The sequence below is a fragment of the Rhinichthys klamathensis genome, unplaced genomic scaffold (assembly GCF_029890125.1).
Source record: "Rhinichthys klamathensis goyatoka isolate OS25496 unplaced genomic scaffold, OSU_Roscu_1.1 h1tg000109l_1, whole genome shotgun sequence".
In the NCBI taxonomy this organism is placed as follows: domain Eukaryota; kingdom Metazoa; phylum Chordata; class Actinopteri; order Cypriniformes; family Leuciscidae; genus Rhinichthys; species Rhinichthys klamathensis.
This window is the reverse complement of record NW_026606647.1, coordinates 575695-598522: the sequence shown is the minus strand read 5'-3', so window position 1 is coordinate 598522 and position 22828 is coordinate 575695. Positions and strand designations below refer to the sequence as shown.

Genomic DNA, 22828 nt, shown 5'->3' with positions numbered 1-22828 from the left:
AACCCAGTCAATCGATTTCCTTCCTAGGAATAGATTTGAACTCGGTCACAATGACGGCTCGCCTGTCTACACAGCGCGCGCGCAGTGTTCAGCGACTAGCCGCCTCTTTTCAGATGGGCACCCGCACACCTCTGAAAACTTTTCAGAGGATGCTGGGTTACATGGCCTCAGCCTCCGCTGTGCTTCAGCTGGGCCTTCTGCACATGCGCCCGCTTCAGCTCTGGTTAAAAAGCCGTGTACCCCACCGCGCGTGGAACACGGGCCGCCAGCTGATCAGGGTTACGCAGACATGTCTCACGGCACTGCAGCCATGGACAGTAGCAGAATGGTTTCGGCGAGGCGTCACGATGGGGACCTTTTCCCGCCGAAAGGTCATCTCGACAGACGCATCCAACACGGGTTGGGGGGCGGTCTGCGAGGGCTCACCGGCCTTCGGCCATTGGTCGACTCAGGAAAGCCCCTTGCACATAAACTGTCTGGAAATGCTTGCGGTCGAGAACGCGCTCTCGCGCTTCCTCCCGCTCATTCGGGGACACCACGTCCTGATCCGTTCAGACAACATGGCTGTGGTCTCCTATCTCAACCGTCAGGGCGGTGTCAGATCCAGGAATCTCTTCCTGCTGACACACCGCATTCTAGTTTGGTCTCAGAGCCGCCTGCTCTCGCTCAGAGCGACGCATGTGCCGGGCCATCTGAACGACGGTCCAGACATATTGTCCAGGAACCTCATCTCCACAGGAGAATGGTCCCTGAACACACAAACGGTCCAAATACTGTGGCGGCTATTCGGCAGAGCAGAAGTGGACCTCTTCGCGTCAGAGGAGAATGCTCACTGCCCAATATTTTTTTCAAGGAGCGAGGACGCGCTAGCCCAGGAATGGCCTCGCCGCCCGCTCTATGCATTCCCTCCGATCGCTCTGCTACCGCAGGTAATTCAGAGGATCAGGGACACACGCCACTCGGTGCTCCTCATAGCCCCGCGCTGGGAGAGTCAGACTTGGGTTCCGGAGCTCACTCAGCTGTCACAGACAGCCCCGTGGCCCATCCCAGTCAGAGCAGATCTCCTCTCTCAAGCTCGCGGCACGATCTGGCACCCCCATCCACAGCGCTGGGCGCTCCATGCATGGGTGATCAACGACCATTCGTCGATTTGCCAGAGGGAGTAAGAAACACTATCATACAGGCTAGAGCACCTTCCACGAGAAGGCTCTATGCATCTAAATGGTCTGTGTTCTCAAAATGGTGCACCGACAAAAATCTGGACCCACGGTCGTGCGAGGTGCCGTCTTTGCTTGTTTTCCTTCAAGAGATGCTGGACAAGGGCAGGTCCCCCTCCACTCTCAAGGTTTACGTGGCAGCCGTCGCGGCGTTCACTGAACCCCGACGCGCTCAGTCCCTGGGCAAAGACGAGTTAGTCATCCGCTTCCTCAGGGGAGCTAAGAGGATGAACCCTCCGCGCCCCCCTTCGGTTCCTATCTGGGATCTTTCTATAGTTCTCGAAGCTATGAAAGCACCCCCGTTCGAACCGCTCGAGTCTGTGGACCTAAAATACCTCTCGCTCAAAACCGTTTTTCTGACGGCTCTGTCCTCAGTAAAACGCATGGGCGATCTTCACGCGCTCTCATCCAGTGTCTTGAGTTTGGACCGAATGATTCTGTCGTCATTCTCAAACCTAGGCATGGCTATGTCCCGAAGGCGATTGGTACCCCGTTCAGGGCTCAGATTATTTCCCTATCGGCTCTACCTTCATCCGATAGTGAGCGCGACGCCAATCTCCTCTGCCCGGTGCGGGCCCTGAGATTGTACACTACGCGCGCTGCCGCGTTCAGACGCGCTGAGCAGCTTTTCGTGTCGTTTGGGGGGCGCACCAAGGGTCTGGCCGCCTCAAAACAGACGCTGTCTAGATGGATAGTGGACGCGATTGCCTCTGCTTACGCATCTAAATGCCTGCCCTGCCCTCTGGGCATCAGGGCTCACTCCACTAGAGGCATGGCCTCATCGTGGGCATGGTCCTGTGGAATTTCCATTCATGACATTTGTGTGGCCGCGGGATGGGCCTCCCCGTCCACCTTTGTCAGATTTTACAACTTGGAAGTTCCCGCCTTGCAGGCAAAAGTACTAGCCGTCTAACGATCAGCTCCCTAAGAAGCTGCATTACTGGGAGTCCCTCACACAACCGGTTCGCCCCTTGTGCTCCCCTTAGATGCTTATGTATACACTTCATGTGCCCGCTCTGCCGGCCTCAAATTACATTCACTCCACGTTAAGAATCCCCCGGTATCTCCCCGGGATTCATGAGTGGATTCATAGCGCGCACGGCGTTGACCAGGTGTTCCCGCAGCGTAAGCTAGCTTACGCAATACGAGAGAACCTCTCGTAAAAGAACGAATCGGTTACCTAACGTAACCTCGGTTCTCTCTAGATGAGGGAACGAGTATTGCGTTCCCGGCCGTGCTTGCGCTACTAGCGTTTCGCTTCACGCTGAAATGAATCAACATATAAGCCAGGGAGAGACTGTTATATACACCATAGCCACGCCCATTCTGGCGGGCCATGACGCAATGAGCGCACGGGCGCTTCTCATTGGCAGCGGGTTCAGCCCCGCTCTCCCATAGGCTTAAGCAGTTCTCTCTGAGCGAACCAATGAGCCGCTAGCTAGCCTGCTCAAGGTCTGCCGCAGAGGAACTGCGTTGTCAATGGATACAAATTATGAAATAATTTTTTGGCTTCAAATTCTCAGCAAAGATGAATCTTTCCCGCAGCGTAAGCTAGCTTACGCAATACTCGTTCCCTCATCTAGAGAGAACCGAGGTTACGTTAGGTAACCGATTCGTTTAGACTGGCTGCCTGCACATTCACTGTCCTCGCGGCTGCGGCTGCTGCAATTGGAAGGGGCTGGCTGCAGGACGACTCAACTTCCACGGACAGTTTTTAATATTTTATATCAAGATTTTGCTTTAGTATAATTTTCGGGACAATTAAGGCCGGTTTCGGGATTCGGGACAACAGCTTAGATTTGGGGACTGTCCCGAATTTTTCGTGACTTCTGGTCACCCTAGGGAGGAAAAATCTGAGGGGGCACGTGCCGTTTCAGCACAACTGTTTTCAACATCGAATATAATGGTAAATGTTTCTTGAGCACCAAATCAGCATATTATAATGATTTCTGATGGATCATGTGACACTGAAGACTGGATGATGAAAATTCAGCTTTGTAATCATATGGATAAGTGACATATTAAAATATATTTTCAGATAGAAAACTGTTCTTTTAAATTGAAATAATATTTCACAATATTACTTTTTATGATCATACAAAACATTGAAAAAATCTTACTAACCCCAAATTTTTTAACTGTAGTGTATGGACTCAATTGACCAATATGACCAATTTGTGTGGCAAACTTTGGTGGTTGGTAAACTCTTACTTTTTATATATATATTATTTGAATTAGAAAAAACAATTCTTTTATTTGTCTTCCTTTGGTGACGGGGGTTAAAACTTTAACCAAAGGGGTCAGACTCTTACCAGCTGAAATAATACAGTTATTTGTTCATGCTCTTTTTAAAGTCATCATGAAATCAAAATAGACAATTCTTTGTTATTGAATATTGCAGAATTTAGTATAAATTATTTTATCCATGCACATCATTTTTTAATGCCCTTTATATGCCCTCATACTTTAATTTGAGGGTCAGACCACGCCAGGGGCGGATCTACAGGGGGGCAAGGGGGGGCAGGTGCCCCCCCACTCTAGAGCCTTGCCCCCCCAGCTGCCCCCCTAACTTTAATGATCCAAAAACTGTACTTGTAAAAACAACCTGCCACTATGTCCACAAGCTTCTCAAAACAGTGAACTAAACAATACATTTACCAAAAGTGAACAATTTCATTTTTATTTTTAAATATATTATTAGCCCCTCCCCCCTGCGTCCCTGATTCAAACGTGCAGAGCGGGCGGCGTTGGCGGCTCACACACACACACACACACAGCGAGTCTGCTGCGGTAAGGTGGCCCTGCAACCCGACTGGAGAGACTGAGCTGCCCCAGAGCCTCTGAAGGTGAAGTGAGTTTCCCCAGGTGTAGTTTAAACACACACGTTTAACTTAAAGTTACATTTGTAATGAATGTATTGTATACTAAAGACGATTCAGCATCAGCAAAAACAGCGCGTCTATTACGTTAGCCAAAATCAGCGGTCAATTCGCTCCCTTGTGATTTGTAAGAGCACTCTTCCCTTTGATTAGACTAATTTTGATTTTAGTAAAGACAAGAACAGCTTAAGGCGAGACACAAAAACATCCGTTTTTTTTCACTGGTTAATTTTAAGATTTTGGGCTTCTTTCAGACTTGTAGTGAATTTTTTTTTCCAAAAAAACACATTTAGGACTTTATTTTACTACACTTTGTCTATTTGCGTCAGTAGATTTCTCCTAAATTCAACAAAAGTTGTCGTTCTAAATCAACATGCTGCTCCGCGATTGCTGCATGTCAATGTCATCACATACATCTCTGTTGGAAAGCTCTCTCTCTCCTGTACATTGTTGTCGTATCCAAATATGGTCATTTCCTTTTAATCAGTAACCAATCGTGAAAGTACAATGGACATTTAACTCTAAAACCGAAATCTCATTGGCTGATGTCAATTTCTGACAACGTGATTCGTTCAGATGCATCACGTGACGTGCTCTGACATTTAGATATGCGTTTTTGACTGTTTTTCTGTTCAGTTGAAGGCCATTAATGCTGTGATTTAGGTGGTTTGTATTGTTGTTGCTAATGATTTGATAAGATATTGTGTCTGTAAATAGTTGTTTCCACTAAAAAAAGTATGATTTTTTACATTACAAATCTTTAAATGCTGTTTTCTCAAAATTATTTTTTTGTCATTCTCCAGTACAAACATCTCAGCCTGTGTAGCACCTATGTACACCAAACTTTCCAGTTATACACTTAGCAGTATTCTGAAGATATTTTCAGAGGGATTTGTTAATAAATCATTCCTAAAAACCTTTGTAGTGTGTAAGGGCATGATTAAACAATAACGTTAATCATTTAATAATGATTAAAAGTGTTTTTGTGTTTGTTTTGTTTAAGCAATTCACATATAGGAATTCCCATGTACCGTCTACCCCTGCCACCCTGCCAAGACCTCTTGCCACCCCTTTGCCCCCCCATGTAAAATTTTCTAGATCCGCCACTGGACCACGCATAGTAAAATAGTCTTATCAGCCAAAATAATACTATCAGTAATTCATGCACTTTTTAAACTGTAACCGGTTTAAAAAAACCTGTTTAAAAAGTAATACCTTTGTTTCTCTCCACACTTTTTTATTTTGTTAGTCTACATTGAGGCGTAATGTAAAACATACGTACCTTTTTTAAAATGACCATATCTTGTATACTTCATGTTAGAACTGATTTCAATGCCAAATATTTCATTTTTAAAGCACTTTATTGACAACAGTGAGAATGTTCTGTACAGGCATTTTCATAACATCACTACACTATAGTCTAATAGATGTTTTTCTCGATATTTTAAGACACTAGCTATGCTTTGTACATTATTTTTGATTGTGATTAGGACAGCACACACTGTGAGCAATTTATTTTCCTGCTTGTTATAGTTCAAAGAAATGATAGAACAACATACGATAGGAGGGGAAGGTACGTGGGGGTAAAATTGGAGTTGAACATTGTTTGAAATGCTTCAGTACAGGGAGACTCCACAATGAGTAGCGGGTTTAATTTTTTCTTTACATAAATGTTCTGTGCTAGAACCATGGTACAGTGATGTCAGATGGTAAAATCATGGTACTTTGATATTTACAGTATATGGTACTGAACACTTACCACATTAATGTACAATTTACATGGTACTTCAAAGAATACTAATAATGTCTAAAAACATGTTTGTCCAATGAACATGTTTGTTAGTGTTGTTTCTTTTTCACCGCGTGTCAGAGTTTTTTAAGCTCAAATACAGAGAGCTGACCATCGTAGTCTCCTCAGGCAGCGGCACCTTCATGTCTGTGTGTTTCATGCACAGGAGAGTTTGCAACAGTTTGGGGAACTTCACAGTGAAAAGCAGGTAGATACATGGATTGGCAACACTGTTCAGACTGGCTAGCAACATGAGGATGGTGAAGATTGCAGCTGAAAAATAAAATTGATAATATTATTGGTTAGATACAAGAAATTACATTGGATAACATTCTCAATAAATGCCCTTAAACATGATTTAGCAGTGCTGTGTGTTACATGTAGGGGGAGTGTGAAGTGTAACATGGGGTTAATTGGAACATCTTCCATCATCTTAACCAATTAAAAAGTTACAAGGGGTGACATCTCCATAAGTATCTCCACAAATTTTAATGTGAGAAAACAAAATATCAATATTACATTACACGAGAGTATATGAAGTTTTAACATCTTCTCTCATGTAATGGAAATCTATATATAATCATTACGATCACAACTAATAATTGCTTTAATGAGCTCACGGTTTCTGCTTAAATTAGTACATGATACTAGCTAACTACATGATTTGTATTACCTTAGAACTCTATATTTCATATGGACAATGTAATCTCTGATAACAAATTAAATTGTAATGTAGAAACATGCATTTTCTGTAAAGATGCTTTGAAACTGGTTATTGACAACACAACAGTAGAAATATTTGCATTTAGTTTTCTTTCCAAAATCAACCTCACCCTATTCTTGTAAAGACATAACTATTATCAACCATTTTTACCTTTATATTAAGATGGCATTTGTAATTTATTAACACTTAATGACCAAAACGTCATTGCTAGAAGAATTTATCTTACTCTCAGTCGGAGCGTCGGTGTCCCACACAGACCACAGCTGCACGGTGAAGAACGGAGCCCAGCACACGGTGTAGGCGAGCATGATCACCACTGTCATCTTCACGGTCTTAATCCGAGACTTGGACACAAACACCACGTTGCTGGCTCTGGAGGAAAGAGAGTTCGGGTGTCGATCACCTCCCTGCTGCTGTTGCTGCAGCGTCTTCAGGTACAGGTTGATCTGGAGCGCGCGGCAGATGCGCACCTGGCACACCGTCACAGTTACGATGGGCACCAGAAATATCACCAGTGTCGTCCACGTCACATACGCTTTCGGTCCCCACGGCTGAATAAACTCGGCCCAGCAGTCGTAGACACCCGGGGCGATTTGAACCCTGGAGAAAATAAACAGTTGCGGGACGCTAAAGACAAACGACACAAGCCACGCGACGCACACGGGCAGGTTCCAGCGCGCGCGCCTCCTCTGGAAAGTCACCATGGGGTTGCAGATCGCCTGATAACGGTCCACCGTCATCACAACTATCATGTAAGTGGAGGCGAACATGCCGACGATCTGTAGATACTTGACCACACGACATACGAGGTCAGGACCGATGAAACGGTCAGTTATGTTCCACATCAGCTGAGGGCACACCTGGAAGAAAGCGACCACCAGGTCTGCCAAGCAGAGATGGGTCACAAACACACGCATCCTGGACACCTGCTGTCTCTTCCTCCACAGAACCAGCAGCAGACCGAAGTTCAGAGATGATGCGGAGAGAAAGATGACGCTCAGCAGCGCGATCTCGATATGAGCCAAGCGCTCGTTCCGGGGTTCATCTCCGGTTACTTCCATCTCTAAAGTTAAATTGCTTAAGTTTATTGTGAAGAGAGACATTATCCTAATATTTGTAGAGAGTCTTAAAAATAATTTAAGTTCAGAACCTGCAGTCCAACTAACCCTGTGCACGACTGCCAGTAGCCTATATTCACGCGTCTGCGCATCTGTGCGCGTGAGTGAAGACTTGAGGATTTATACCTGGGTCTGCTGGATGGGATGGAGGGTGGGTTCTTCATTCAAAACTACTCATGAACACAAAATGGCATTCAGAAATCTGCATGATGAAAAGATGAAGTATGATTTTTTTTTAGACAGTTTCACTTTATAAATAGGTCTTCAAAATATATCGTACTTGGTTTCCATGCAGTTTGCCAAAAAATCGTCACTATGAAAAACAGTACAGATTCATGTAAAAATAAAAAACCTCCAGAGACTAGCCTAAAACATAAACCATGTGAGAAATTGAATAATTCCCATTTATTTCTATTGTATTATTTCTATTGTGTTTAGGGTCAATTTGACCCTACATTTTTTAATGTTCAAAATCTTGCTGCATAAACGAAATAAATAAAGACGACTTTGTTACGACTACTTGTGGTGACTATTAGCACAGTCACTGAGGTGCAAATAACTACAAGTATAAATAGTAGCCTTCTCAGTCAATTTATTCTCAAACCCTTACACTGGTAAAATGGGTTTTTCAGTCTAGTAATTGAGATCCAAAACAACTAATAAACAAAAACATACTTTGTCTGTAATATAATAAAATAAAAACATAATTTGACTGTGAAAATCAATCTTCAATTTCGAGTAAACTTTGAATCTTAAAATGTCATAAGTTCATGTATTCCATATTTTAGTGTTTGACAAGCTACAATAAAGTTTTTCTGGTTTGCTGTTTTTTTTAAAGTGTTGACATTTTTTTCCATGGGGGTCAATATGACCTCAACACAAATGTAACAATTTGTGAAGCCTTTCCAAAACACATCTGGGGTGTAACTTTGCATGCATATTCATGACCCTAAATGAAAAATATTCACTACATTTCAAAAATAGTTAATGTTTCAAGCAGTTGAAATTCGAATGGGGTCAAATTGATCCCAACTCAAATATACCAGTAGTATACCACGATTAACCGGTAGAAATTTGTCAAACGTTAGAAATTTTGGACAATACATTGCCTTGCTACGGAGTCACAAAAGCTTATTGTGCGTTTTTAAGTATTGTGGTTTAAAAACAAGTGATTTTAAACCATTGAAGCACAGTAAGCTGCGAAAGACAACTCATTCCCCTATATGCAAGTGCGGTCAGACTGTTTCTCAGCCTGAATTTCAAGTGCTATTTCTCAGTGCTTTCTTGCTGTCTAAGAGACGCTGCTCATAAAGCGTGTGAGAACTGAACTGAGTGCTTTTTGCTGACTAATTGGGCTTGAGCAGTTAAATACACATACGTGAACGTAAACAGTGGAGAAAGAAAGCGCACAAGTATATTGGATCCGTGTAGTCGGACTTAAAGTGACAGCATCCAAATTTACCTGCTGTCATTATTAATGTTAATCATCAAACAACAAAAAAGAAAATCTCTCACCGCTCTTCACTGAATCACTTTTGTAACTTTAATAAGGCAGTGATGACTATGCAGTGTTGTATACATTTGATTACTTAATGTAGTATTTCTTATTTCTAGTGCTTAAACTTTTTCAGGTAGGTCTATTTCATTTGTGTCTTTGTTCTTTCTTTATCACTGTTTCCTTTGTCTTCAGTAAGCTTGAGATTATTTTTTACTTAGGCTAGTATTAGTTTTTTGTGATATTGAAAATGATGACAAGAATTATAAAATTTCAATGGTATCAATACATTTTGATATCATAAAAACCTTATTTAAAGCAAAAATAACTATTGTGATATATATCATTATTGTGAAATTAAATTACTCATATCGTGATATAAGGTTTTGGTCATATCGCCCACCCGAGATATATATATCAAACCATTAAAGATTACCATCCATGGACTTAAAGCAAGACACCTCGACACTGTAATACGTAATGTGTGCTACTTTATTTAAGTAAACACCTTGAGAGTTGGTTACATAACCATCTAATAACTATGAACTGTTGACAAAAGGAATATCATTTTTCCTCATAATGAAACCATGGCTACGGCGTCATATATGAGAAGATGTGATCTCTGCAGGAGAGCTATATTACTTCCTTTCCTATAATAATTACACCAGTTCACTAATTACACCACTTCACTCTTCTGAAAGGGACAAATCCCACATCAAAAAACAAATTCAAAATGAAATTGCATTGTGTCATTCAATTTAGACGCATCCTTGCTCAAACCAATTATATTAATGAATAAATGAATGATATTATGTCAAACTAAATCACCATTTATGAAAGGAAAATGATAGGGAAGTGTTTATGATGTTTAACATTCTAAGATCGCTTTGATACTCCAAGACATTTTCTGCATCCCGAAAACATAGCCATTACAAATTCCAAAGATAGCAGCCATAGATATTCCTCAGCTTTTTGTAGCATTGTATCTGCAAAGCCACAGGACAAAAATAATAAGGGTTTATAAGTGCCCCATGCAGACCTGATGGTCCCTCCACACTATTCGTTGACACTATGGAGGTGCACCTTCTGTACACAGACTCAAAATGCACTATAGAACATGCATGCAAAGTCAGTAGCACTTCTGACACTAGTGTGTTTCCTTATCTGACATCAGGATCTGCTGAGAGTGGCCAGAAGTTCCTCTTTGCTCATCTGATAGCGGCTCTTCTTCCACGTGTCCCTAAGCTCCTGAAGGATGGTGCCAATCTCTTTACCCGAGGTAATGCCCAGCTTGCGTAGGTCATGCCCATTCACTGGGAAGCGGGGGATGGACCACCTTCTCAGCTCATCTAAAAGTTTATTTTCTCCCTGATACTTCAGAAGCTCCAGTACTTTACTCTGCGATTCTGGCTCTCGAGACTGCAATGGGGGGGGGGGAAAAAGATATATTTATATAAATATATTCATTATATATTTAAATGTAAGGGATAATCCGTGTCTAGCTGTGCATTAAACGATTTTGTGGAGGCAAAGAACCGCCAGAAGCAAAGCTTAAAGCTGTTATTGATGTTTGAAGCTCAATATTTGACTGGAAGGGTAAAATGGATGGTTATTTCCGTCAGTTACAGCTCATTAGATCTAGCATTCTGGCCGCTTTGAATCAGACACAGAGGTAAAGTAGTGCTTAAGATTACATTTATTTGAATGAATTATAGCATTTATCTGAATTAATTATCGAAAGAGGAAGTTGCGTACATGCATCTGTCTCTCTCTCTCTCTCTCTCTATTAACAACGAAGCTGTGAGTTTAATTACTTCAGAATAGTGATGTAAGCTGAGAAATATAATGTAGCAATTCAGTAGCCAAGCTATTTTATTAATAAAAGTCACGGGGCAGCGTTGATAAGTTTCTGTGCTCCTGAATGTTTCTGTGTGCGCAGCGTGATCTCCACTCTCTGTGTGCGAGTGACGTTCTGTATGTGTGTGTGTGCGCTTAAATGAAAACAGCGCATTAATATAGACCGGTGATTAAACTGACTTGGCACACCTTCCAGCCAATCAGAATAGAGTATTCAGACAGACCATAGTATAAACATATATAATATTAAAATAGTTATTATATAAATATATATTTATATATATTTTTTTTTAATAATAAATAAAAACTATATAATGTGGAAATAAAAATATGAAAAAAAAACAGCGTTGTTATTGTTAACTAAAACTATCAAAAATCATTTTCGCTAACTGAAATAAATTAATATAAAAGAAAAAAAAATATTAAATGAAAAACAAACGAAAATTAGAAATGTTGCCTTGGCAACTAACTAAAATAAAAAAATGTAATCACTAAAATTACTAAAACTGAAAACTTAAAACTAAATAGAAATAATATTAAAAATTACTGCAAATTAAAAGCTAATTAAAAATATCAATGAACAATAGTATAACAAAATAACTAATGTATAAAAAAATCAGAAATGCGTAAAAGTAAAACTGTAGTAAGCAGAATATGAGTCACTGGGCCTTTTTCGAATGAGTCTTAATGATTGGGGATAAAGTGTGTCTTCTTACTGTTTGTGTGACACATACATTTTTTTAATGTAAAAATGCTTTAAAAGGAATAAATCAATGTACAACAACTAATTTTTGGTAGTAAACATTAGAGAGGGAGCCCAGGAGGGAAATGTACATACATCAATTATGAAATCTGTGTATGGTTTCATGCTGTCACGTTGATCCTGTCCCTTAACGAGATCTCGTCTGTGTTTGACCAGGAAGAGGCCCAGGTTTTTCTCTTCTCTGGACAGCTTCAGTCGCAGATCCAGTTTCTCCACATCCTCCTGGCTTCGGAATAGAGCAGCCAGGATAGTCATGGGTTTAGGAGAGCTATCGCGAGCCCTCTGCCAGATCTGCTTCATCTCTCCAACATTGCCATCTGCTGGAAGACCTGCAGGGAAACACACAGTAAGTCAGAATATTTGCAAAAAATTATTTAACATTTTTATATAACCCATTAAATCTATTGTATTTTGTAAATATAAACAAATTTTGATGGCAGCTAGACACTAGACTAGATTTGGGACAGAGGCAAAATAAAAGTGGAAAGCTTCTAGAAAATCCAAGTTAATCTCTTTTGAAACAGAAGTAAGTGAATCGGTAATAGGTGAGGGTGTCGTGATTGAGTGTAAAAGGAGCTTCTCAGTCTTTGCAAGCAAAGATAGGTCATGGCTCATCACTTTGTGCCAAATATCATGAGAAAATTGTCAAACAATTCAAAAATCACATTTCTCAATGCAAGACTGCAAAGAATTTAAATCTTTCACCATCAACCAAACATAATATTGTGAAAAGACTTAGGGAATCCAGGGAAATCTTAGTACATGTAGGGCGAGGCAGGAAACCGCTGTTGAATGTGCATGACCTTTGAGCCCCCAGATGGCATTGCATGAGAAACCATCATGCTACTGTTTAATATAGCCACATGGGCTCAGGAGTTCTTTGGACAACCGTTTTCACTTAAAACAGTCTGACGCTCCATCAAGGAATGCCACTTGAATCTCTCTTACACAAGGAGAAATCAATACATCAGTTCTATGCAGAAATGCCGACGAGTTCTCTGGGCCCGAGCTCATCTCCGATGATCCAAATCACAGTGGTCTGCGGTCAGATGAATCCACGTTTCAGCTTGTTTTGGGGAAAAATGGACATTGAGTTCAGTCCCAAAGACGAAACCATTCAGACTTTCATCAGCAGGTACAAAAGCAAACATCTGGGGGTGCGTCAGTGCAAACGGCATGGGTGACTTGCATGTGTGTGAAGGTACCAAATATTGGGATTTTGCAGAAACATTTAATGGCATCAAGATGACATCTTTCCTGGGAAGCAAGACAAAAGAGTGTGCTACAAAAGAGTGGTTTTTAGACACTCTACACCGTAAAAGGGTTGTGCTTGACTGTCTGCCTGCAGTCCAGATCTGTCTCTTATTGAAAATGTAAGGCCCATCATGAAAAGGAGAATGATGACCATGGACTGTTGAGCAGCTGTCTTGTGTCAGGTGAGATTGCGCAAAAAATCCACTTGCAAAACTGCAACAATTAGTACTCCAAACTAATAAAAAGTGTAAATAAAAGGAAAGGTGATTTGAGGTTGTGACCACTTTTATTGGAGTGTTCTGTTGCCATCAAAATCTAAATTTGATTATATTAACAAAATAAAATTAAGTTGTAGAGACTTTAAGGATGAACCAAACACAAATTAATCTTTCTAATCTCTCATGGGATTCATTCAAATGTGATTCAGCATTTCGGATCTGAATACCACATTCCAAAGTCACAAGACTGGCTCCAAATTGTCTAGAAAACCCCCCAGAGAAGTCTTTTATGGCCCCGCAGGCATCAGAGATAAGCCTAAACAGGAAGAACGTTGTCACTGTTTCATCCTTAAGCAAGACAAAGCTGCTCAGAAATGGTGAAACGAGGCCTGACCACCAAGGGGCCTGACCACCTTTGACCTCCCTCAGCATCACCACTGCTGAGCAGGACAGCGATGTAAGACAGACCACGCTTCCATGGAACGTGAGAGACTTACACAGACTTTACATATCAAACCCATTAAAACTCACGCAGAACAATGCTCCGTGGACTTAATCAAACATCATAATTCTTGTTGTTCCTACAATTCATGTTTGTATTATGCGTAGATCACATATAAATCATGTAATTGTGATATAACTTTGTGTATGGATGAAAGGGTATCGTGCTTCCAATCAAAAGAATCGTATGCCCTTAATTCAAAAGGTGGCTTGTTTGAAATCTGTGTAAAATGTTTTGTATGATTATAATAATCTATAATGTTTAAACTGGGGTCTCTTGTTTCTCTGCTAAGTGCTGGAACCCAAGCAGATCCCAGATAACGATAAGTAGGAACGATCCACCTCCTAAAATGATGCCATTGTCTCATTGGTCAGAATTCTCCAAAAGAGGTTGGACTAACGTTTAAGTTAAAGACCCGAACAAAGGGTAGTGTTAGAAAAAGAAATTCGGTTCAGAGAGCAGTTCGGGGTTGCCTTTCGGTTTTGAGTTCGGTTCGGTGTTGAATTAAGTTTTGCGCCTCTCTCTAGCAACAGCAAGAGAGTGTTCCTGTTCGTGCTTCTCTCTGAAAACACCAAAGAGCGTGTTCCCACGCTTCTACATCGACCAGACCAAATTAGACCAGCAGACAAATAACCCATCAAGATCGGGGTTGAAACAGCTCATTCAAGCCATCTAACTCGTCTTACTTTCATTTCTTCCTTTATTTTCTTTTTTCGTAAAAGTCTCGGTTCAAAGTTAAGTTGCTGCGAAGTTCGTTTAAACGTCTCTCCTTCAACGCGCTTCGAACTGTAAAGACTCTTATTCGCCTGCCAATTACACGTGACCGGCTGTTCAGAAACTTCCATCCAGGCACTTCAAAGACAACCAGCCACACGGACCCGGTCGGGAAACCCCTTTGACGAAGCACCGCAAAAAGGGAACTCCCTAAGCAACGCAAAGACAAGCAAGTAGCAGCTACTCCAGACTCTTAACTGAACTGGTGCAAATGTAAATTGAATAACCTGTCTAAGAAACGAAGGTTTAAATTAATGCTTGGAGAGCTCCAGACTAACTTTTTGCCTTGGTTGCACTGGTGCGCCTAACTTTTTTATTTAGGTGCACCAGCACAAAATTTAGGTGCACTAAAATTTTTCCTCGTCTCGCGTCGCCTTTAACGCCACAATTTCAAGGTCACCTTTTTATCACGCTCCATATACATTCATATATATTATGTAAATGCTTTTAAACAAGAATAATAATAATACATTTTTTTTTGAAGCACAATTATACTGTATATAAAAATGTTAATCTTTAAAAAAAATAAAACATTTAAAGTGCTGTTTTTACATTGTTCAAGTTAGGGCAGGGTATTGACACAAATTTCACAATTCGATTCAATATTGATTATTTTGGATATCAGGTACAATACATGGCAAATTTTCTCAAGGAAAACAAATCTCTTAACTAATGCTGTAAACTGGGAGTCAGTTGTAGCCCACTATGCTTCATTAGCCTACTATAATATTGAAGGTAAAAATGACCTGATTTTTACACAAACACTTAAATTACACTTTTATTTATTTTTATAATAATAAAGTTATATGAAATATAAACATTTAAATGGTGGCTGCATAAAAACTTGCCAGATTTTTTCAAACAACATGCATTAAATATTGAAAAACATTAAAAAATTATAATGAATATGGAATATGGTGCATATATTTGGCAAAATGCTCCTCCCTAGAGTTAATTTTTCTAGCTAGCTAACGAGTTTATGGTCACTGGATATGTTTTTTCTGAGGTAAATGTGACGTTACATGACATTGTTTACAAGCGTTTTACTGACGTCTTTCCACGGTTGAAACACTGATTGAGCGATTCCATGTGAAAGATACGGATTTCGATAAGTTGTACCCTATCTTTTAACACACTTTCAGATGCTCGTTCATGTTTATTTCGCGCTGTAACTGGTATTATTAAGGCGGAAGAGTAGATCATGTGCGCTCGCGCTGCTGCTTCTCTGGGGCTGAGCCAGAGCGATCTTACGCCACAGCGTCAAAACACTATTTATGTTTTTGAATTTCATAAGAAAATGGACCTAATTTGAAATCTGAGACTTTGTTTCATATCAATAGTAACAAAGCACAAAGATTATTGCAATTTATTGGATGGGATGCTTGCTACATGTTCCATTCATTCATCAACTGAAAACAGCATAGCCCAACGGTTCGTAAAATGAGAATCGATTAAAATCGAGAAAACAATATTTTTTACCTAGTTCAAGTAGCCTACATTTTTTAAAGTTTCTTCGTCGTCTGTTTTCTTGCGTTTATTTAGCTGATGCTGCTGATTGCCGTAACTGATTCTCTGGTGCTCACGTCGCAATTTAGTTCTATCACACAGACAGCACGGAGCATTTTAGTCCTACAGGAATATCTGAACCACAGCCAATCAGAGGCAAAGACCAGCCCAATCTCTATCTCTGATTGGTTTAGACCACGATATGATCCAACCATGCGTGCAAGGAGAACAAAAGACTCGTTTGTTGAGAGGCAACGGATGCGATCATGCGAGAAGGTTAGGTGCACTGGTGCGACCTAGGAAAAAATTTAGTCGCACCCTTACAAATTTTGGTCGCATATGCGACCAAATTGGTCGCACTCTAGAGCCCTGGCTTGGTGGTTCGTTCAGGTCATGTCTTACAAAGTGCATCTCACTCTGAAAACTCACTCTCTCTCTCTCTCTCTCTTCCTCTGCGCCTTGTATGAATGCGTGTGTGTGATTGTGTTTAGACCTTAGTTTTATGTGTTTAGAATAGTTAATAAAGTCGTCAATATATTTGAAAAGATATTTGCCTTGTGTTGTGCTTGCACATTTAATGTCTTGTACTGTCGATCTAAAGTTACCTTGCTAATACATAGTGTTTCACTATAGATTGGATATTCATATCTGTTGCCAAGGTTATAATTACGGCCCGTTCAAATGAACTCTAAACGAGTCATTTGCTCGGTTCCATAGTGATTCGGTCAAGATTCATTGCAAATCGATGAATCATTCCTTTTGAGCTAAATTGGCCTTCCGGCCCCCCTTAAATACATTTTATGTATATTATTATTGTGTGATTCGTTACAAAGTTGTTCAGTGAAAACACTGAAAATCTTTTCTTTGTACTTTTGTCGGTTACATAAAGTTGAAAGGGAACTAACAAGTCACAGATTTTAGATGTTATTGCATTTTACAAAACTTTTCTTGCATATTGCATTTTCCCAACTTTTCTTGATTTGAGATAGATAGATAGATAGATAGATAGATAGATAGATAGATAGATAGATAGATAGATAGATAGATAGATAGATAGATAGATAGATAGATAGATAGATAGATAGATAGGCAGGTCATTTATCGTCACTTTATACGTTTAGAGTGTTCAGGCACAATTCCTAACAAATATCTGTATTTCTCACCTGTGTACTGGGCTAGGCCTAACTCATAGACAAGCTCCAGCAGGTGGCCAGCATGGTTTCCAACCAGCATCTTCTTCAGCTCCACCCAGATCCTCTCACCTGAGATAACAGCCAATCCTTTGGCATTCTCTCTTATTGCCTCCAGAGTCTCAGGTTCATGTTGCCCAGGCTCAGCTGCCACCCGCCCATAGAATCTACAGAGCAAAGACCAAAGATTTAAAGATTAACTCTATCATAATTTATTCACCTTCATATCATTCCAAACATGCATTTCATTCTAGCTACTTTCGGTCAAAATACCGTAATAGTGCATAATTACCTGAAATATCTCAAAATTCGAAGGTAGTCCTCTTGGATCCGTAGTGAGGCACTGCCGACAAACCTTACTTTCCTGTTCTTGAGGTCCTCATATCCTTTGAAATAATCATACAGAGTCCCATTCAGCCCTGTAAAAACACAATAAATGTTAATGATTTTAAATCCTGTGAAAGTCAACATTAAATTAATGAGAAATTCATTCATTAAATTGCGAAGCTCATTCAGGTGAAATGTCTCATTAGGAACTCCTTCTGTTTTACCAAGAAACATGGAGTTGATGGTGAGATCTCTGCGCTCTGCATCCTTCTGCCAGTCAGTGGTAAACTCCACCTCTGCGTGCCGCCCATCTGTCTGCACATCCACTCGCAAAGTGGTCACTTCAAAGTTCTCGTTATGAAGCTATATAATGTATAAAGTGGCATGTTTCAGTTTGTTGTCATAACTTTAACATTTTGTGGAAAATTCTCACAAACCAAAATAGATCACCTAAACCCACTGCAAAAGTATAATAACGGTGTAAGAGGTTTAGCAAAACGTAAAATGTTTGAGGAATATATATATATATACAATTCTTCACCTTACCCTGGCAGTAATGGTCCCATGTTTCTCTCCTTTATTGTTTATCATCCTGACTCCTGCTGTCTGGAACATGCTCTTCATTTCCTCTGGAGTGGCTGTGGTGGCAAAATCTACATCTTCGGGCCGGTTCCCTGACAGAAGGTCCCGCACCGCCCCTCCTGCAATCCTCAGCTCAAACTGGTTCTTTTCAAATATTTCTATATATCGTAATAAATACAATACTTTTTGACATATTCCCTAGTAGTACAAAAGTAAATAGCATTGAACTTGAAAATGGTAAAGTTAACCATTCAAAAGTTTTGACATGTGACGCCTGACTGAATGTACCTTATAACATGCAAAATACTTTTGTTTTGGTGACTCAATTATTCTAAAATGTGAAAATACTATTAACAGAGAACGAGTAGGAGATTCCAAACTTCTCGCTAGTAACTGTTACATATCAAAGTGAGTATGATAAAGTGGGGATATCATCAATGTACCACCACTGCAGTTAAAAAAAAGAAAAGAAAGAAAGGGACAGGGTGATGATGGCTTAAGATAAAGTAAGCTTACCAGCAAGGCCAACCAGCCCGTCGGTAAATAGAGACTCGAACTCTTTAGTTTTTAGTTGCATTGTGATCAATGATCTGTGACTCCACGTGAGATGAACTCGGTTGATAAACCTGGGGCTAAGAAATAATTTAGCCCACATCGGTGAACCTAAAGACAACAAAGTCAGTAACTAAAAGGAGCAATAAATGTATCAAACGTAACATAAAACACTTCATATTTATTCACCTGAGGAAAACAACAGATGCTATTTTAGCATATCGGTAGTTTTACTTCCACCGTGAGCAGCCATGACAGATATTCGCAAAGGGGCGTGGTCATGCGACACGCGTTTCCGGGATAGATACGTAATCACACTACCGACCAATGAAAATGGTTTATTTCCATTTTTTCATGCTCCCACCCAACACTCTGCCTTTAGTAATAAAAAAATTATTTACATCTCTTGGCAGAAAACGCCTTTGAATGTTTTCATAAAATGATGTTTATGTTTTCATGTTTATCAGTCAAGTCCCAGGATCACCACTATTTTTTTTTACCTTAACTTTTTATTGAGCATCTAAGTTTACAGGGGATACATCAAAGATCACTTAAGAGAACAAGTTAAGACACTTGAATTGAAGCAAGACACTAAAATATATTTGAAAACAAGATCAGGGATAGTCTACTATAAAATAAAACATCTAAAGCAATATGGATAAATAAAAATTAAAAAGCTGTCACCATAAGGAGATTATCAGGAGGTAACCCTTGTGAAACCATTTTCTTTTCATCAAGAGAACAGTTTTAGTTGCTTTTTTGTTGAACGATGAACAGAGAGTAGAATAGCTTTAAATCAATACACCACAAATTCTTATCTTGTGCTCGCTCACTCAGGGTTTCTCGGTTTATTACGAATATGTCCGAAAAAAAGATTCATGGTTCAGCTGAATCATTCAGAAATAGTTCAAATTCTTCATTTAAAAGATCCGACTCAGGAGAGTCGTTCGTTCGCGAATTGAACAAGGTTACTAGTTAATTAAATCAGGCAATAAATAACCGTAAACTGTATGCGATGAGCATGATTTGCGATGATTGCATTAAGTCCTAAATGTTAAAAAAGGATGGTTTGTTTACATTTGAAGTAACCGCCCATTTAAAGCCAAAGGCGCATCGCGAGAGTGAGGAAGTGCATAAGCTGTGAGCAGCTGCCAGTGTATCCGGTTATTCGGTTTTAATGGCTAAAGTGGAGATCGCCCCTTTGAGAGGCTGGGATGATTTCTATCCAGGCTCGGAGCGCTTCGCCAAACCAGACACGCGAGATTTGGCAAAATGGAACAACAGAGTGGTCAGCAACCTCCTCTATTATCAAACAAACTATCTGGTGGTGGCGATCACTGTATTCATGCTTGTAGGGTAAGTCCATATAGTCTTAGTTAATTTAATCATGCATGCACAATATAGTATTTAACTGTAAATAGACATTTCTAACTATTAGACTATCATAACTATTTCTTGCAATTTAATTCTAACATGTCTTTGGATATATCAACACAAATATCGCATTACAGAAAGTATCGCGATAAGTAATATCCACTTAACTGTAAATTCAGCTTTAAATGAGCATAAATGCATCTCATGTTCTGATAAACTTAACTTTAAATGTGTTTTAAAAATGGTAGCCTAATATGATAATACCGATTTTTGTTTGGATTAGCCTACCATCTTGATAATATGCTACATGAAATTTGCAATATTTCAGTCCCTTGATATTATCATTTGAAACCACCATTATACCCTGGTACACTACTGTACTTTTTTTAAAGGAAATTTCATGTTGTGCTGAAGAAGAAAAAAAGCTAGTTTAAAAAGTTTTTTTTTTTCCTGTCAAAATTAGAACATGAAGTAATTTCTTCCTAAATATAGTTCGTGGATTGTTAGTGATATGTGGGCAGCTGTGTTTGTAAGATGAATGCCAGTGTAATGTCTGGGAGATTATGGTTTGCCTCTATTATTATAGTTAGTTGCTAAGACTGAACGATATTTAAGGTGTAATCACATGACACTGACCATGAGCAAAGGCCAGTATTTAACAAGATACTCATCTCACAGTCATAAAGTGGATGTCTATTTTCATGTATTAAAGTTCAGTTTATTATTTAACTGACAAGTTTATTCGTTGTTTTATTTATTTTCAGACCAACATGGAAATGCCTCCTTTTGTCAGCAATATTTTGTGTTTACACTTAATAGCCATTAGGTGTCACCATTGACGTATGCTTGTATTCTCACAAAGCTAGAAGGCAGGACAAATTTAATTGAGCGTTTTGTGAGAACTAAGGGAATATTAAATGTGTACAATGCTTATTTTTAAGAAGACATTGAAGCATTAGTTGAAAAAGTAACTGAACTGAAAAATAACAATTTTACACAACCACATATTTTGGCCTCAATAACGTCCTGTCACCATTCAATTCTCTGTCCACAGGTTGATGAACCCCGTGAGCATGTTCACAGGTGCAATAGTGGTCACTTCTGTCTTCATTGGCTCTGTGTGGGCAGGGGAGAACAAGGCAATCATTAAAAATTTCAAGAAGGAGAACCCTACCTTGTTTGTTTTCCTGGTGATGGTCGTGAGCTACTTCCTTATGTCACTCTTCGGTGGAGTTATGGTATTCCTGCTTGGAATCAAACTCCCACTTCTGTGTAAGTTTCTTAAGAAATGTATCATTACCATAGATCTATTGTTAGCGAAAATGAAAGGAGGAAAAAAAGTTCATTTCCATTGTTTCATTCAATGGAAATTAGATGGAATGCATTAGGAATTCCTAAGTCTTGAAAAGAAAAAATTCACAACATAGCAGTTTATTAAAAACTGTTATGTCATTTAGAAGTTTTTGACATAGCATCTGGAGGTTTAAAGTGCTCTGTCATTTTTCGTTTCAGTGATTTTTGCACATGCATCGCTTCGCCTACGGAACATGAAAAACAAACTGGAGAATAAGATGGAGAGCGCTGGACTCAAGAAATCACCCATGGGAATCATACTTGAAGCACTGGGTCAACAAGAAGAGAACCTCTATAAAATTCAAGACATTCTGGAGAGCAAACTGAAGGATGATCTCCGTCGATAGTGACTCTGTTTCTCACCAATGCACGAAGGAAATGCTTTCAGCTGGTACAATTTGTGAAATCCACTCCGTTTCTTCCAACATGCATAATTGGCAAAAAGAAAAAGTATTATTTTTCCATCAGTGTTTTTCTGTAAAGGGATCAACAAACTGTATAAAAATAAAATAGTGTTTTATGATGTTTTTGTTTGTCTCATTTCAAATGTAAGGGGGTGCAATTCACCCTTAAGAACCCGGACCAATTTTCCCTTATAGGAAAATTATGGGGCATATAAAACAGACTAAATGGACCACTTAAAACATGTTTCTGCCCTTGTTTTTTAAATACAACCACTCCTTGTCAAAGATCTGTAATGTTACATATACACTCACCGGCCACTTTATTAGGTACCCCATGCTAGTAACGGGTTGGACCCCCTTTTGCCTTCAGAACTGCCTCAATTCTTCGTGGCATAGATTCAACAAGGTGCTGGAAGCATTCCTCAGGGAGTTTGGTCCATATTGACATGATGGCATCACACAGTTGCCGCAGATTTGTCGGCTGCACATCCATGATGCGAATCTCCCGTTCCACCACATCCCAAAGATGCTCTATTGGGTTGAGATCTGGTGACTGTGGAGGCCATTTTAGTACAGTGAACTCATTGTCATGTTCAAGAAACCAATTTGAAATGATTAGAGCTTTGTGACATGGTGGAAGTAGCCATCAGAGGATGGGTACATGGTGGCCATAAAGGGATGGACATGGTCAGAAACAATGCTCAGGTAGGCCGTGGCATTTAAACGATGCCCAATTGGCACTAAGGGGCCTAAAGTGTGCCAGGAAAACATCCCCTACACCATTACACCACCACCACCAGCCTGCACAGTGGTAACAAGGCATGATGGTTCCATGTTCTCATTCTGTTTACGCCAAATTCTGACTCTAACATCTGAATGTCTCAACAGAAATCGAGACTCATCAGACCAGGCAACATTTTTCCAGTCTTCAACTGTTCAATTTTGGTGAG

At 39.9% G+C, this 22828-nt stretch overlaps 3 protein-coding genes across 3 annotated transcripts; 1 reads left to right on the top strand and 2 right to left on the bottom strand.

Annotated features, from left to right (window-relative positions):
* Positions 1–5774: 5774 nt before the first annotated feature.
* avpr2b.1 (arginine vasopressin receptor 2b, tandem duplicate, 1) lies at positions 5775–7788 on the bottom strand. Its single transcript, XM_056253716.1, has 2 exons — positions 6836–7788; positions 5775–6158 (listed from the first exon to the last, which is right to left on the bottom strand). The coding sequence occupies exons 1-2, from the start codon at positions 7710–7712 to the stop codon at positions 5953–5955; spliced, it is 1083 nt and encodes a 360-aa protein (XP_056109691.1). The 5' UTR covers positions 7713–7788; the 3' UTR covers positions 5775–5952.
* A 1908-nt stretch (positions 7789–9696) lies between these two features.
* Positions 9697–19022, bottom strand: trnt1 (tRNA nucleotidyl transferase, CCA-adding, 1). The gene is made up of 8 exons (XM_056253715.1): positions 18937–19022; positions 18712–18858; positions 18160–18353; positions 17838–17976; positions 17579–17705; positions 17260–17453; positions 11918–12171; positions 9697–10641 (listed from the first exon to the last, which is right to left on the bottom strand). Exons 2-8 carry the CDS (start codon positions 18848–18850, stop codon positions 10393–10395), a joined length of 1296 nt encoding a protein of 431 aa, XP_056109690.1. The 5' UTR covers positions 18851–18858; positions 18937–19022; the 3' UTR covers positions 9697–10392.
* An 833-nt stretch (positions 19023–19855) lies between these two features.
* Positions 19856–22038, top strand: arl6ip5a (ADP-ribosylation factor-like 6 interacting protein 5a). The gene is made up of 3 exons (XM_056253717.1): positions 19856–20103; positions 21176–21393; positions 21634–22038. The coding sequence occupies exons 1-3, from the start codon at positions 19925–19927 to the stop codon at positions 21819–21821; spliced, it is 585 nt and encodes a 194-aa protein (XP_056109692.1). The 5' UTR covers positions 19856–19924; the 3' UTR covers positions 21822–22038.
* Positions 22039–22828: the final 790 nt, after the last annotated feature.

Coding starts and splice junctions, on each gene's coding strand:
- avpr2b.1 (XM_056253716.1), bottom strand. CDS start 7,712: ATGTCTCTCTTCACAATAAACTTAAGCAATTTAACTTTAGAGATGGAA. Junction 6,159..6,835: donor CACCGACGCTCCGACTGAGA/GTAAGATAAATT, acceptor TTTATTTTTCAG/CTGCAATCTTCACCATCCTC.
- trnt1 (XM_056253715.1), bottom strand. CDS start 18,850: ATGTGGGCTAAATTATTTCTTAGCCCCAGGTTTATCAACCGAGTTCAT. Junction 17,706..17,837: donor CATCAACTCCATGTTTCTTG/GTAAAACAGAAG, acceptor GTGTTTTTACAG/GGCTGAATGGGACTCTGTAT. Junction 12,172..17,259: donor AGGCCTAGCCCAGTACACAG/GTGAGAAATACA, acceptor GTTTCCCTGCAG/GTCTTCCAGCAGATGGCAAT.
- arl6ip5a (XM_056253717.1), top strand. CDS start 19,925: ATGGCTAAAGTGGAGATCGCCCCTTTGAGAGGCTGGGATGATTTCTAT. Junction 20,104..21,175: donor ACTGTATTCATGCTTGTAGG/GTAAGTCCATAT, acceptor CTCTGTCCACAG/GTTGATGAACCCCGTGAGCA. Junction 21,394..21,633: donor AATCAAACTCCCACTTCTGT/GTAAGTTTCTTA, acceptor TTTTCGTTTCAG/TGATTTTTGCACATGCATCG.